This window comes from Littorina saxatilis, linkage group LG7 (genome assembly GCF_037325665.1).
Source record: "Littorina saxatilis isolate snail1 linkage group LG7, US_GU_Lsax_2.0, whole genome shotgun sequence".
In the NCBI taxonomy this organism is placed as follows: domain Eukaryota; kingdom Metazoa; phylum Mollusca; class Gastropoda; order Littorinimorpha; family Littorinidae; genus Littorina; species Littorina saxatilis.
In genome coordinates this window covers 56999557-57016854 of record NC_090251.1, presented here as the reverse complement: position 1 = coordinate 57016854, position 17298 = coordinate 56999557, and the positions used below count along the sequence as shown (strand labels likewise).

Here is a 17298-nt window from a genome sequence, read left to right as displayed (position 1 = left end):
TACTTAAGTTATTAATGCTGTCATACGTAACAGCAGTCTAAATACATTAGGCATTACCATAGTGCGTTTGTTTATAGCAGTTCAATGTGTTCTTTTACTATGCACTGTTCTATAGAAAATAAAGATTTGTCTTAAGCTACTTTAAGGCTTAACAGAGCACCGCAAAACGTTTGCAAAACAAAAAAGTAATCTTACCTTTGTATCATGCATAGTTCACTTACCTGGAAAAAACAAAACCAGCACGCCAACATATGAAGCAAGTGTCATCTTTCTGATGTTAGACTGAAGCAGAGCAATGTCTGTACTTCTTGTCTCACAATGTCCAATCATTGCAATAAAACTGGAACCGCAGCAATGTCTAATGTGACCGGTTTCTCCTAAAGTATTCCTGTTCTGTTTGCTTCTTGGCAACGTCGCAACGCATATCGCGGCTGAGTTCGATCTTTATGTCAATTTTTCTCTTAGACTGGCATCGAGTGCCGTCATTAACAGATCTGATCTTCTATCACGAAGTGGTGTTTACATGTTATTTGTCAACCGTCTGGTTTGGCATTTTTGCAATATGTTTTGTCCACGTTAGCTCGTGGTTAAGCATCAGTACTACATTCTTGTGTTTCCAACAAATGTGGACTTATATGGCATTGCTCCCTTAAACATACAAATGCGCATGCTTCAAGACACAGACACGCAGAAAGACAAACAGAAAGACACAAGCACACGAACGCATACACTAACACACGCACGCACTAGCCCACGCACACACACACACACACACACACACACACACACACACACACACACACACACACACACACACACACACACACACACACACACACACACACACACAAAGCTAAACTGGTGCACTTATTATGCGCAGTGGTGAACCAAACCCAGGGATATCGACGACTCTTAGTAAATAGTTTGACATGCAGAAATAATCGTTTCCTTTGCCGATACTTGTCTTGGATTACAAGTCCAATTCTACCTTAGTATTTCTTGTCGATTGTGTGTCCTCTGTGATCGAAATTTCAGACCGTTAGTACTCCCTCTTGCCTTTACCCTCTTCGTAGCGGAGAAATTGATGTTCGCATCTGGATGCTTTAAACAAACATATTTCTAAACAAAATGTCAATGGGGTTATTCTTGGCGGAATAGATGTTTTTGTGTGTGTTTTGTTATGTTTTTGAGTGAGAAAATAGTTCAAGGTTCATCGGTCCTTCCTGTTTAATTTTCAACGTGCTTTTTCACCTCGCTTTAAACGCGCTAACCCTCCTCTCGGAGATACACCAGCACTGGAAAGGCGTGGATGTATTTGTCTCAGTGTTATGTATTTGTCTCAGTGTGTGTGTGTGTGTGTGTGTGTGTGTGTGTGTGTGTGTGTGTGTGTGTGTGTGTGTGAGTGTGAGTGTGAATATGAATAAACTTTATTGTCATGATACGTGTTTATAAGACACGGGAAGATAATAATATAATAACAATAAAAACATTCTTTTGTAGCGCTGTTTACCGCCAAATGGCAGTCTCATGGCGCTTTACATTAGACAATGTATCGATTGGAGATTGGATTTCCCTTCTTTGAGCCATGTGACGTCAGAGGCCGACAAAACTTTATAATTTGGCTTTTCAGGTTGACCGAAACTTCAAAGGAACTCACAAAAAAAAACGTCATGTGTTTGATTGCATGTGTGTGTGCTGTTCAATGTCAAAACAACAACAAAGTGAGTACATGACGTGTGTTTTGTAGTTCCTTTGAAGTTTCGGTCAACCTGAAACGCCCAAATATGAAGCTTATGTGTTTGATTGCATACATATGTGGATTGCATGCATGTGTGTGTGTGCTCGTTCAATCGTCAAAACAACAACAAAGTCATAAGTACCTGAAAGGAATTCGATCGATACATAAATGTTATTTGCGTGTTTGACCAAAATAAATATAGGTTACACACTCCGAGTTCTGAATATCGTGCATATTTTCCCTAGGGTCGATTTTCAGGTAGTAGGCCTACCGAGCCTCTGGCGAGGTAATAGCTACCTGTAAATCGACCCGAGGGAAAATATGCACGATATTCAGGACGAGGTGTGTAAGCTTTTTATCCCATTACTCCGACGTTTTCATTTAAAAACCTAACTTTTTGACACAAACTTTGCGAGTGCCTGTTTACTGCTCATCAAACCTTCTGCCACCGAAAATCGTGTCATGATATTCATGTGCGAAACGAGTCCCCTTTTGTCTTTTTGTTTCCAGGATTTGAATGCATTTGATACTGTGCAGTTACCGGCTGGTTTCAGTCGGATACCCGAGCTGTCATTCGTCAAAACTGCGAAAGACCGCATTTTGATCATCTTCGCTTCACAGCTAGCGACGGGAGAGAATGATACCCTAAGGGAAGTAACTCATTTTGGACCTGAGTTCAGCGGGATTCGAAAGATCGCGTGTGTGATTTTACAAGCGATGAAGATGATTGCTGAGTTTGTGCTTATTCGAGCCTTTGTGCTTCAGTGTTCAAATTTGTATTACCTACTTCTTCAATCGTCACTTACTGATTTAGGTGAGCCTAACTTTGATGTCTGTCGTTGTCTTAGGCGAGGTATCTGTCTTGGGGAAAACGGCGCACCACTGTCGAGTTGTTTTTATGCGGCAACGCATGTAGCCTAGTGGTCTCTGTATGTCCAAGATCCGACCTTCTTCGCCACCTTTTATTCTAACAGTATCACCAACTTTGAAAATGGCAATTTCCATGCCGGTCAACTTGAGCCGAAGATACTACATGTATAGCAAACGAAATATCCTGCAACAGAGGGTGCGTATCGCTAGCGCTAGTGAGACGCACCGGCCTCAGACGATAGATCTGTAGCAGACGACTGATGAGACAGCCTTGTTCTGTTGAACCATATTTAGCAATCAATGCTCTAAAAGCGATAACAAATGAACAAAACTATAAGCATACTGTTTTAGTGTAAGTTTTATTTTGTCGCTCAAGATTTTGAATCAGGATGCTCTTGGGATTGATCTAAGCGGTTGCCCATGATTGAAGCGTACCTCGTTACGACAACTTTACTAGAGTTGTGCGCCTTGAATCACTGTGTGTCTCTGTCGCTCTCTCTCGTGCTCTCTGTCTCTCTCTCTCTCAGTCTCACCGCGTCGGACAACTCATAATCTTCACTCAGCTCTATTCACCCAAACAGATTATGTACATTCTTTGTTGTTTTCTTTATTTCTTCAATGATAATGTTTGTAGATCGTTAGACAAACGTCAGTTCGACTTTTATACCGCAGAATATCTCAATCGTTTTGCTGAAAAAAAAGTAGTCCCGAGTTAACGATAAATATGCAGATGACCTCTATAAATTATTCAGTTGTACTCTGAGACCAAAGACAAAGACCAATGACAGGTGAGATCGAGACTCGGTTGTGATGGATAATTCATATGGTTGTGATGGATAATCCAAAATAATCCCCTCCTCAGCTAACAGAGACAAAGAGGCAGGTCATGGGATAAGACATTTTACACAGATCGAGACAGTCATTGTTCTCCGAGACCGCGATAGCGCGGTCTCGGAGAACAATGACTGTCTCGATCTGTGTAAAATGTCATATTTTGGTCAAACACGCAAATAACGTATATTAAAATTATTTAACATTTTACATATAAAAAGTTTTCTCGTAAGAAATAACATACAAGCATTAAAAACAATTCATAGACAACGACCACTTAAAGTTATATAAGATAATCTAGAAAAATTGTTTTTAAAAATATGAAAATAACACGTAAGATAAGTAATAGACACATAGTTACACATAAAAAGTCTGACAATAAAACAGAACTCACATAAAAGCGTAAAAATCTAAAACAGAACGAAGATGTAACAATAGACTGTGGGGCAACAAATTAAACGACTAACAACAGGCATACTGTATTATAATACTACATTAGGACTTTTAAACCCAATACACATTAAAACATCGAATTCAATTCATCATACAATACAGGCATTAATACTAATAGTTAACATTTTATAAACAACAACCAGATACATATGATCCTCTAGAAGGTTTAAAAACAACCAGTCAACAAGCAAACTTATCATTCAGCACATTCACTCACAAGTCACATGCACGCATTACACCACAGCTTCAATGTCCTAATTACTTTGTTCATTTTAGTAAAAGGCAAATTTGTACAGGTGAGTCTTCAGTTTAATCTTAAATGATGGTAGTGAAGGAGACTGGCGGACCGCAAGGGGAAGTGGGTACCAGAGTGTAGGGACTTGACATCTGAATGATCTTTGCTGATTTTAGTTTAGCTCTAGGGACTGTTAGGAGCAGCTGGGATGAGGACCTCAGGGACCTAGTTGGAGAGTACTTTGTCAGTTTTGATGACAAGTAAAGAGGGAGGGTGCTATGAAAGATACAAATAAATAACCAAATGATTTCATTGTTTCTTTTTTTCGAAGCAATTATATACAAATTCTCCCAATTTAGTTTGTACATTGTCTGCTTGCAAAAGTTGACTTGGTACATCATATAAATATATCGGTCGATTTATTTTACTCATGAAAGATTTTCGTAATTGGTTGTTTTCTATGCAGTTATCTATGTGTGTGTGTGTGTGTGTGTGTGTGTGTGTGTGTGTGTGTGTGTGTGTGTGTGTGTTTGTGTGTGTATGTGTGTGTATGTGTGTGTGTGTGTGTGTTTGTGTGTGTGTGTGTTTGTGTGTGTGTGTTTGCGTGTGTGTGATAGTTGCTTATATTTATGTGTTTTAATGTTATGTGTTTAAATGTCAGTCACAATATAATTTCTTATGTTGAGATGATAAGGTACAGTATATTATTGTAATGTATTGTTTTGTTCGTATTGTATTGCACTGTAGTGTATTGCATTTGTATTGTAAGTCACCACGTACCAATATACATAATAACAGTTTAAAACCATTGGATATTAGTCTCGCTTAAAAAATCGACGGGCGCTGTGGCGTGGTGGTAAGACGTCGGCCTCTTAATCGGAAGATCGAGGGTTCGAATCCCGGCGGCGGCCGCCTGGTGGGTGAAGTGTGGAGATTTTTCCCATCTCCCAGGTCAACTTATGTGCAGACCTGCTAGTGGCTTATCCCCCTTCGTGTGTACACGCAAGTACAAGACCAAGTGCGCACGAAAAAGATCCTGTAATCTATGTCAGAGTTCGGTGGGTTATAGAAACACGAAAATACCCAGCATGCTTCCTCCGAAAGCGGCGTATGGCTGCCTAAATGGCGGGGTAAAAACGGTCATACACGTAAAATTCCACTCGTGCAAAAACACGAGTGTACGTGGGAGTTTCAGCCCACGAATGCAGCAGAAGAAGCTTAACAAATAACGGAAGGCAACCGCAATTCCACTCATACAAAAGCAGAGAACAATAACAATAAAAGCACTTTATTTTCCATTAAAATAATACATAACAAGTCGCGTAAGGCGAAATTACTACATTTAGTCAAGCTGTCGAACTCACAGAAAAAAACTGAACGCACTGCATTTTTTCACCAAGACCGCATTCTCGTAGTTTCGTCAGTCCACCGCTCGTGGCAAAGGCAGTGAAATCGACAAGCCAGAATAGTGCGGTAATGGTCGCGCTGAGCGGGATAGCACGCTTTTTTGTACCTCTCTTCGTTTTAAGTTTCTGAGCGTGTTTTTAATCCAAACATATCATATCTATATGTTTTTGGAATCAGGAACCCACAAGGAATAAGATGAAATTGTTTTTAAATCGATTTCGGACATTTTATTTTTAATCATAATTTTTTTAATTTTTTATTTTCAGAGCTTGTTTTTAATCCAAATATAACATATTTATATGTTTTTGGAATTAGAAAATGATGAAGAATAAGATGACCGTAACTTTGGATCGTTTTGTAATAAAATAATTGTAATTACAATTTTCAGATTTTTAATGACCAAAGTCATTAATTAATTTTTAAGCCTCCAAGCTGAAATGCAATACCAAAGTCCGGCCTTCGTCGAAGATTTCTTGGCCAAAATTTCAATCAATTTGATTGAAAAATGAGAGTGTGACAGTGCCGCCTCAACTTTTACAAAAAGCCAGATATGATGTCATCAAAGACATTTATCCAAACAATGGAAAAAAAAGTCTGGGGATATCATACCCAGGAACTCTCATGTCAAATTTTATAAAGATCGGTCCAGTAGTTTACTGTGAATCGCTCTACACACACACACACACACACACACACACACACACACACACACACACACACACACACACACACACACACATACACCACGACCCTCGTCTCGATTCCCCCTCTATGTTAAAACATTTAGTCAAGTTTTGACTAAATGTAAAAATGGAAAAAATTTCTTTGGCACACCCTGCCTGCCAGTAAACGATTATAACAACAATCTTATAGGAAAACACACACAATAACATAAAACAAACGTTCACGTTTAATATAGTAACAAGCACACCTATCATATTTCCAATAACATTGACCTATAGTGCTGTCCGTGTCATCTTTAAATTTAATAAATGTACAGATACAAACTAAATAAGGTCAAACGTCTTTAAGACTATCACAATCAAATATAATATTGCACTAAGTAAATTTACCCTCTCATATCACAGGAGTTGGGTTACAAAGCAGAGCACATTACGAATATCACTGTCTACACGGTGCACCAAGCCCGTCAGTCTGACACTATTCATGGTTAGGCTCCGACCCTTTTAGCGGTGTAGTAAATATTGGCGGCGTGTGCCCAAGACTGTGTCGCTCGCAGCGGTTGTCATGGAGTCGGTCAATGTCCTTTCAGACACAAACACTTGTGGTGAGACAGAGGGACTTTCACAGCTGCCACGTATGATGGAACGATCAGCGTGAAGCGTTTTCCAGTGTAGGACTGACTGACCTACTGCCGGACTGACTCTGACACCGGACAGTCACAGGACAGTCCTGCACACAGAACACTCTCCAGGCACAACCCTGGCAGCGTCACTGTCACAACATGGCCACTGGGGTAAGTAGACGTGCTTGCCTTTAACAAACAGTGCTATGTAAGTACAGGGGACATACATTCCAAAATGTACACCCCTACCTGCCAGGTGTTATTGTGGCGGTGTAGAAAGAGTAGAGATGGTTTGCTGTGTCAGTGTTGTGTACTTAACGTTAGACAGAAGTGTGGGATTTGTGTACAAGTATCTTGCGATTTACAAACTTTTTGCTGCGAGCACAAGTGAAAGAATACTTCAAGTTGATATCACTGTTCATTGGCTCTATCGACGCCCGTTTTTAACCGCTTGCGTTCGTTTATATAATAAACCGGCCATAGATCGTCGTCCTCCCGAACAAAATCCGCACCCCCCGCGGGTTAGGGGGAGTCCCCTATTGGTTGGGACGAGAAAGAATTTACCCGATGCTCCCCAGCATGTCGTAAGAGGCGACTAACGGATTCTGTTTCTCCTTTTACCCTTGTTAAGTGTTTCTTGTATAGAATATAGTCAATGTTTGTAAAGATTTTAGTCAAGCAGTATGTAAGAAATGTCAAGTCCTTTGTACTGGAAACTTGCATTCTCCCAGTAAGGTAATATATTGTACTACGTTGCAAGCCCCTGGAGCAAATTTTTGATTAGTGCTTTTGTGAACAAGAAACAATTGACATGTGGCTCTATCCCATCTCCCCCCTTCCCCCGTCGCGATATAACCTTTGTGGTTGAAAACGACGTTAAACACCAAATAAAGAAGACAAAATCCGTTGTACGCCATCGACAATTTAGAATTCTGGGTAGGGAAATCCTTACATGTAATGACGTCAGTGTCTTTCGGCGATTGGTCAGTGCATTTCTTTAACTTTAAATCATGACATTTGGTTAGGTCATTGTGGATAGACACACTGAGCATAGTATCGCTGTGCATGTTGAAACGTATGGGCCTGAGCCCTGGCTATGTGCGCGATATTGGGAATTCCCGTTCCGTTAGATCAAAGGTCAAGGTTTTATTGGGCTTTATGTCCACAAGGGTTTTTAAGCTAGCACAGTGCACAGCAAGATCACACACGCACACTCATTAATAAAATAAATGAAAAAAATAACGTACACACACACACAAACAAAACAACGAAAGCCCCCCCCCCCACACACACACATACAGACAAGAACGCGTACACACACATACACATAAGTAAAACAGAGAAGAAGTTCAACATACATTCATTTGACAATCGTGTCGGTAAAAATAACCTCTTCTGGGCGTATGTAATAAATAACAGGACAAATACAACACATTCTACATAAAAACTTGGAAACGAATGTTGGCATAAAGACAAACTGACAAAATCGATAGCATAACATATATATAATTTTACATACTCAATCCATTTTCTCAAAGATATCTCTATACAGTTTCAAATCAATATCAAACTTTTCGTTATTACACCTTACACTGTATAAATATTGTTCATCAACACATCTCCTTTTAGCCATCTGTACACATCCCGCGATATAACCTTGAACGGTTGAAAACGACGTCAAACACCAAATAAAGACAGAAAGAAAAAAGAATTTGAATGTGGAACAATTTTCTTAAATTGTGTGGACAAAAATATAATTTAGCCAACAATAATAATAAATCAAATATCCTATCTGTAACCCTTCCTCTTTTACATCCCAATATATTGCATATTTGAGCAACTTTGACATTTTCTCTTGATAGATTAGAAGAGCATATATTAGCATTAAACACATAAAAGCACAGTAATCCTACTGTACTAATCTATTCTGACCATCTCTTTTTCAGACAACACAAATGAAACCTGGGATGAAGATGACATCGCCACCTTAACGCGTACGTCTGACGGCTTCGTTAGACAATCAACGTAATCTCGTGTGGAAGAAAACGTCTGTCCCACGACCAAGTCTGAATAGCAGGTAATGTAAACGAACACACAAACAACGTGTATGAAAACTAAAACGGTCTTTTGTGATTTTAAAACATTGATATCCAGTATATTATATTGTATCCAGTGATAGTAACAAAGCAACAGGTTCTACCTATTTGTGCCTGCTAAATTAAACTCGACATTCAATGTTAGACATACATCTTTAACTGCATTTAAGCCTTTAAAGATAACCTGACAAGGAGTACAGTTCATAACCTAAAAGCATTAAACAAAATTCATCTTCACATTATTTTTGATATTGTTTCGAAGATTAAATCCCACCTCCGTTATTTAACAAAGCAACAACAACACTAAAATACCACCTTTGAAAACAGAACGAAATGTAAATTGATATGCAAGAATAAACATGCAAAGTATAATTTTCCACCCACTCCTTATATTTACCAACTGTCCCGCGATCTTGTACAATGTTCATGTTATAGTGTATACATTATGTAACAGAATCATTTTAGTCTGCGCCTGGCGATGGAAAAATACATTGTCAATGTTAGTCAGAAAATGAATCAGAAGAGACATCAATGACATCAATGCAATTATTGAGAACGAGCTGTGGTCGAATCTGTAAACATGTCTCTGTTTAAATATCAACTGAAATAGTACATGCTTCCTCTTCCCATGCCGCTGAACTCAACACGATGGACAGACCAGCTTCGTTCTCAGTCGGCCTGGTGTACCGGCTACCTCGTGCAGCTTGTATTGTCACAGCTGCTTGCTCTCCTAAACAAGTGAGTTATTTGTGAAACTCATGCAGTGGCCAACACCATGTAATAAAGATGATATATGCTCAACACAGTAAGTACAAGAACTTCATTGACTTGCAGTATTGTAACATTAAAACAAAAGCATTAAAACTTTATTGTTTTTAAAACACGTGGTTCACAGACTCGGAATCGGGATTGCGATTTACCCAGTTAGACAATTACGTGGACTTCATAGAGGTCAGCATCCTGATTCATGATGCAGTGCAAAATATCAGTTGATATGTAATCTATCGTCGAACGTACTTTGCATTTACATAAAAAATAAAATGTGTATAGATAGCAACACGTCTGGCAAAAACAAAAACAACACACACACACACACACACACACACACACACACACACACACACACACACACACCTTACACGAACAGATCTGAAGTTAACTTTAAACAGACTTGATGGGAATTTCCCAAGACCATCATGCAGGTATAGAATGACACGATCAAATCGCCCAATATCAACATTTTCACCTGATCATGTTTCCCTTTTTGAAAACTTGATTTTATTGGCATCATATTTTCTGATGAATTACAGATGAACTACAGATCCCCCTGCTGGATCTAGTGGGGAAGCTGACACCACATCAGCCAGCTGAGGTGCAGTAATGAAGTACCTAGCGATGAGGTGGAAATCCCAACAGGCAGATCCTTGCAACAGTAAAGGGACAGGACCGCACCCTCTTCTTTTTGTGGGACAACGTCAGCAGACTTAACAGCCGTGACTGATTAATCAGGCCTCTGTTCTGTCAAGGGAACTCATAGACCGTTGTTCGTGTTACTTGAATGCGTTTTATTGTACAAAACGTGGCATATAGATGTACGGTTTGTTGGTGTGTGCCTGACTTTTGTCCCCCCCACAAAAAAAAAAAAATAATAATAATAATAAGAGGAAAATACAGAACCGATAAACTCACATTTGCGTAGACAGCACTAAGTAGAGTTTGCCAGAAGCGACCACAGCTTGATTTCTTATTCCTGTTACTCTGTTATTCTATTTGAAGTTGTTATTATTGTTTTTTTGCATGGCAGAACGTATCCTGAGTGAAAGTCACTGGTTTTTTTCAACAATTGCTGAAACAATTAAACGAAAAAAAAAAGAAAAAAAAAGATGGCCCTCAAACTTATACCATAAGATTCTATGTTTCAAAAGGAGGTATTTGTATTTTACTGAATTTTTTCCCTTGATTGTGTACGAAATGAGTTTACTAGCTCGTGGTGTCATTGAGGACTCTGGCCGTTAATTATTTGTACTTTACAGAATGATTTCTCTGGATTGAGTACGAAATGAGGTTACTACGTTGCGGCGTCATAGAGGGCTCTGGCCGTGGTACCACCAGGCGGCGCTTCTGGGCTACGTTCTGTTTCGAACACCGAAAATAAGCAGCGCCCTGAAGCTGATTCAATCACTTTGATTTATTTAACTACCATGCTTGTGATGAGTTTTTGCGCAAAACGTGCCTTGGGTGTCACGATTAAGGTATACAGTGGAATACAGAATACAGAATCTTTAGTTGGCCAAGGATGGGAATTTGTGATTCTTCAGATATGTCAAACTAGCCAAGAACTAAGATAAGGATAAGTTTTATACAGTCCTCATGCACATTTGGGCTGCTTTCTCATTGGGGAAAGCGAGCTGCCATACAGTGTACGGCGCTACCCATTGTTTGTTCTTATTCTTACATGCGTGTATTCATGTTTCCAAGCCCTCAGACTTTCGCTGTGAACTTGGGTTCTTGATCGTGCGCTTACGTGCACACGGGGGTGTTCGGACACCGAGGAGAGTCTGCACAAAGTTGACTATGGGAAATAAATCCCTCGCCAAACGTGGGAAATCGAACCCACGCCGATAGCAACAACAGGTTTTGAAGCAAGCGCCGCTACAGACTCAGCTATTTTCCCGCCCCCAAAAATAACCCCATACTATGCCTTTAACATTAAGATAAAGTAGAAACATTAGCAACGTATTGTACAATATGGCTTCGCCAAATAAAAAAACTAGATATGACTTTGAAAAAGACATCAATGAAATTATTCAGAATATCCAAGATGGCGGCCTTTCTGACGCCGAACAGTGTGGTGCAGTGGAGGCAGCCAGCAAGCACTGTGCAGAATCCATCTTCCTGTCTCTCATCAGTCCTCACTGCACGAGCAGTCAGCTGCACTATGCATTGCCACACCTTGCTTCCAGGGGACTGTGGCAAGCTGTGGGGCACATCTTACAGCGTAGTGTGTTTCAACAAGTTCAAGGAACCACGCGAAGGTTGGCGATTGAAAAAGCTTGTCAAGTAGCCGGGGAAAATGAATTGGTTGTCTACATTCTACCCGCCTGCAGTACTGTTGAGACTGCATGTGTTCTAGCTCAGGTTGTGGCTCGGGGACTTTGGCGTGCTGTTGGAGAAATGCTACAGCGAGGTTTCAGTGACACGCTCTACATTTGGACGCTCCAGGAATCTTTCAAACAAGCTAAAAGTGAACTGGTAAGAAATCACATACTGCCTCACTGCACACGTGATTACCTTAACCGGTTGATGTCCTACCTGATTTCAAAGGGTCGTTGGAACGACGTTGACAAAATGCTGCAGTGTGTGGAAGAAAAGATGTCGACATGGTCAGTTCACGAGCGACAGGTGGACAGTAAGCTTATCTCCCTCATCGTCGACAGAAACTGGAGTGACATCACTGCGTTGTACCACAAAGCTATCGAGGACAGCTATAGCCAAGCGGAAACATTGATCACAGGGGAATACGAAGAAAAGAAATTTGCGTATCAAATATGTTTTCGCACCGAAGACGGTCTGTGGAAACCAGTGGCGATGGACAACCCGTCTTTTGCGTGGAGTCCTGGAAGAGAGGGGTTCCCTTCGTGCTGTTCCCACTTACAATCTGTACTAGCGGTTATATGTTTTGAACCCACCTTTAGCTGTGACCAACATGTGTGTGTACATTTCCAATGCGCTGGTTATCAACTAGACTCTGTGTTCACAGACTGTGTAAGGAAGTTTTCATCCGAAACAGATACTGATCACTTAAAAACACGGAGGGTTAACCAAATTGTTGTATACCTCAAAAGCTTACCTGGCGAATTCATGAAAGAAGTGATTGCTGAAATACTTAGACACGTGTTCATACTAAACGTTTCGTGGGCTCTTTGCAAAGTGTCAGAGCAAGGTCCGAATAAGACAGTACCAGAGATCACTACGGGAACAGCAGGAGTCAACAAAAATCAAACTGTGGACGGGAAACAAATACGGACGGTCAGGGAAAACAAATTAAATAGAAAACTGTCGCAGGTTGTGGCAAAACAAAGATGGCAGGATGTTGGCGCCACGTCAACAGAATGTGTTAGTGACTCACAACAGGAGTGGTTGATCCACATAGCATGTATGAATGCAGATGAAGAAGCATTGGTGCGGTACGTGCTCCCTCACTGCAGTGACCGGCTACTGGACTCTGTGCTGACATTGATGGTGGTACGACGGGGGTGGATGGCTGTAGTGAGGGTAATACAACGTCCTGTCAGTGACTCCAAGAAACGTTGGGCAGTGCTTGAAGCCTGTAAACACTCCAAAGAGGACGTCTTTGATCGCTATGATGAAACAGGATTAAATGATCTCAAGAATTTTATTACAGAAGGCATACTCCCTCACTGTGCTGACGACATGCTAGACTCTGTGCTGACGATACTCGTAGAACGTCATCTGTGGTGGTCTGCAGTTGGATTGTTGGACTTGAAGAGAAATATCAGCGACTGTATGAAACGGTGGGTGGTGCAGAATGCAAGTGTAGATATTGATAATTTTTACTTTGAGGAAGACTACAGCGAGGAGGATGGTTCTTTCATCAACATTGTAGCTCACTGTGCTGACGACCAGATGGACGATGTGCTGGAGGATTTGGTGGAAGGATGGCAGTGGCGTAATGTCGGAGAGGCTCTGAATCGAGAAGTCAGTGATTCTGTGAAACGATGGGCGGTGGAAGAGGCCTGTACACATTATTACGAACATAATGATGATGACGATGTTGGTGATGATGACGATAATCATGATGATGATGGTGATATCTTAGGAGCATGTGTACCTGTTCGCAATGACGAACACACCTGCCGCACTTGTATTGAGGAAGGTCTATTATCTTTGGAAGATATTACTTCTGAATTTAATGATTTCGTTGATGAATATATTATTGATGACATACTACCTCACTGTGCTAACGACCAGCTAGACACTGTGCTGACAATACTGGTACGAAGACGTCTGTGGATGGCGGTGGGCGAGTTGATGAAGCGAGGTGTCAGTGACTCCAAGGAACTTTGGGTGGTGCAGGAAGTATGTAGAGCGTGTGCTAAATGTAACAGTGATAAGGACTACGAATACGTGTTGGACAGTATATTGCCTCACTGTACTCACCATCAGCTAAACTGTTTGCTGACAACACTAGTCCCCAGACATGACTGGAGGGCTGTGGGACGTGTGTTGAAACAAGATGTGCCTGAGACTATGAGGCAATGGGTTGTGCAAGAGGTTTGCAAATACTGTACTCTAGTTGATGTTGATGAAGATTTTGAAGAACTCCTGACGGACTATATACTCCCTGAGTGTTCGGATGAGCAACTGAGCTCGCTGCTGAGGACGCTTAGAGAACGACGTCTGTGGAGGGCAGTGGCACACGCACTGATGCGAAATGTTTCTGATTCTGCAAAACACTTTGCAGTGCAGGAGGCGTGCACAAATTATGTTTGTAACACATGCAGTGTTTGCGGAAAAGGTAAATCTTGCGATGATTTCATTTTAGAAGACGTACTTCCTCACTGTGGTGACGCCCACTTGCAGTCTGTTTTAACAATTCTAGCAGAAAGAAATCTGTTCAAATCTGTGAGATACGTGCTGAAAAGAGAAGTCAGTGAAACGGAACTATGCAGGAAATTGCAGACAGTATTTATGCGTTCAAACGAAAGTCTGATACAAACGGTGTTGGCATTTTATGTTTATGACGATATTCGCTCAGAACTAGAAACACTGGCCTCGCGAAGACTGTGGAAGGTGTTTCTCATGTTGCTGCATCGCTTTGCAATTGACACACTTCACTCGTGGGCCATTATGGAAGACTGCTCAGAGCCAAAGAAGAGAGTTTTCTGGGACATGGTCAGCAACCCTTGTGACGGGGTTAAAGAGCTTTCACCTGCCCAGTGGAGATCGGTCACGTGGTCAGGTTTACGGTACTCTCTGAAAAACTGCCTTCACTGGGACACACTGCTGTGTGAAGTACTGTGTGAAGCTCTGCTAGGCACTGTCAAAGAGATATGGCTGAGTGGACGAGAGAAGGAAGTCGAAAGTCGGTCACATACAGCTGTAGAGGAAGCCAGATCAGTAACAGAGGATATTCACCAACACCTCAGCACAACATTGATGAGGTGTAAATCCAGCACTTGTTCAACCTTGTTGCCATGTATTCATCACCTGTGTCAAAAATACGCTGGCAAGTCACAGAGCTTGGCCACACGGGAACCCCTTGCAGGAGAAGCTGTTCAGCGACACGGCAGCCCTGCTGACAACAGAAGTTATTGTACACGCTACAGAAGTAGAAATCCAAAAGGAGTGAGAGAGGGGGAAGACCCTAATGGTGAAAATGGCGATAGCAGCAGTCCTCTGTTTCAGTTGCACTTCCTCAAGTACCTAACATGTGAATACTACAAACGCAAGGCATGGACACAAATGACTGACGCTGTCCTGGTGGTTCTGACCACAACCCCTGTCGTTCCCGGCGTGCAAAGCGTAGCGCTCAGAATCATGGTGCGTGAGAAAAGATGGGACGTTATCCGCCACGCGTGTCTGTCCTGTGTGTGTGAGCAAGATCGGCGGCAGGTGTTCCAGGCGGCTGTCAAACAGAGACAGTGGGGCGCTGTGAAGCGGTGGGCAGACTACTCACTGTACGACGACCAGCGGCTCTGGGCACTGGGAGAGGCCAAAGGAGAGAAGAGGTGGGACGTCTACTTGAAGCTGGCTGACCATGGACTCAGTGAGTGGGAGCGGATGGGAGTCCTCTACCGTGTGGCCATGCACGCAGACTGGAAGCTTGTTCGTCACATGCTGAACACCGTAGCTGATGTATCACACATGAAAGACCTTCTCACCAACGCAAGACCTAGAAGAATGTCACAGACTAAGCCAGCGATTTGTCATCAGCGAATCGAACAATTAACAGAATTTAAGGACACTCTGAAGAAGGATACATACACGCTAAAGACACTGAAGACCGCAGCAAAGCAAGGAAAGTGGCAGGTTGTTCTCTACAACATCCGTCACAAACCAGACCTGCAACACGCGCGTCGTGCACTGAAAGCCGCTGTGTCTAGTAAAGCGTGGCAGACAGTGATCCAGTTGGTGAGATTGGAGACTGAGCCTATTTGAAACCAGACTTTAGTATGTTCCCATGGGGGGATTCACGGTGCGAATGACACTGCGTCAGCTTGTTCATTTATCTTTGGTATTTTCTTCAACTTTAACTTTTAGGACCATGTATGAGGTTGTGGCAAGCTAAATACACAACACGACGACGTCTCGGAAAAATAGTAAGGATTATATAGGGAAAAACAACAGTGTCAGTTAATGTCCGTTTTGAAGGTGTTAGGGGTTGGGGATTTTGAAAAGCATCAGACATCAGGCATATACAATCCTTTCTGCGTGTTCTGGTGCAGAAAGAGTTTTCAGTTTATACATTGGTTGTTCTCTTATTTGCTTGGATCACTTCATGCAGAAAGGGAACAGTCGTCTGCAATCAACGACATGGACCATTCTGGTACTTGTTGCTGACAAAAACATGATTTTAACACAGAATTTAATGTCAGAATAGCTATATAAACGCTATTGTGTTTTCATCGTAGCAAGTTCAAGTTCAAGTTTTATTTATTCCAATAAAACCCCGTGAGGGTACATGGAAAATTAAAAAACACAATAAAAACACATTTCATTCAACACCAAATAAAAGGAACTAAAACAAAAAGAAATCAGACTATGTACAGAAAAGGGAGTTGAGGGGTGAGGGAGAGCAAAAACAATACAAGAAACAATTCAACAATAATAATAATAAATAATAATAATAAAGTAGATGTGTACTGCCGGGCAGTACATACCCCAAGCGAAGTCGTCCATCTGTGTGTACATGATTCTCTCTCTCTCTCTCTCTCTCTCTCTCTCTCTCTCTCTCTCTCTCTCTCTCTCTCTCTCTCTCTCTCTCTCTCTCTGTCTTAAAATGTGTCATCGATGACGTGTTTTCATACTTGCTAATGCGGCAGGCTAATCATGACGTCAAATTGAAACTTCTTGAAGTCTCTCAGAAAGGGACATGAAAACCATGTGGGGGTTACTGGTTTGGGCTGAAAAAAAACCCAACTCCACCTAAAATTCAAGCGCCTATGGGGCTGAATTATGCAGCATAAATTGTGAAACATCAGGATATCTCACACTTTCAATTCTGCCATCATGTCAAATCTGACAACAAACCTACCCACAAAATGTCATAAATATCGGTGTAGAATTGAGACTTAACGGTTTTTAACTGCCAAAAATAAGTTTTTTTGACTGGAATAGT

The 17298-nt window shown here is 41.4% G+C and overlaps 1 protein-coding gene across 1 annotated transcript; it reads left to right on the top strand.

Annotated features, from left to right (window-relative positions):
* The first annotated feature begins 9563 nt into the window (after positions 1-9563).
* On the top strand, positions 9564-16803 carry LOC138971869 (uncharacterized). The gene is made up of 2 exons (XM_070344705.1): positions 9564-9674; positions 10247-16803. Exon 2 carries the CDS (start codon positions 11685-11687, stop codon positions 16116-16118), a length of 4434 nt encoding a protein of 1477 aa, XP_070200806.1. The 5' UTR covers positions 9564-9674; positions 10247-11684; the 3' UTR covers positions 16119-16803.
* Positions 16804-17298: the final 495 nt, after the last annotated feature.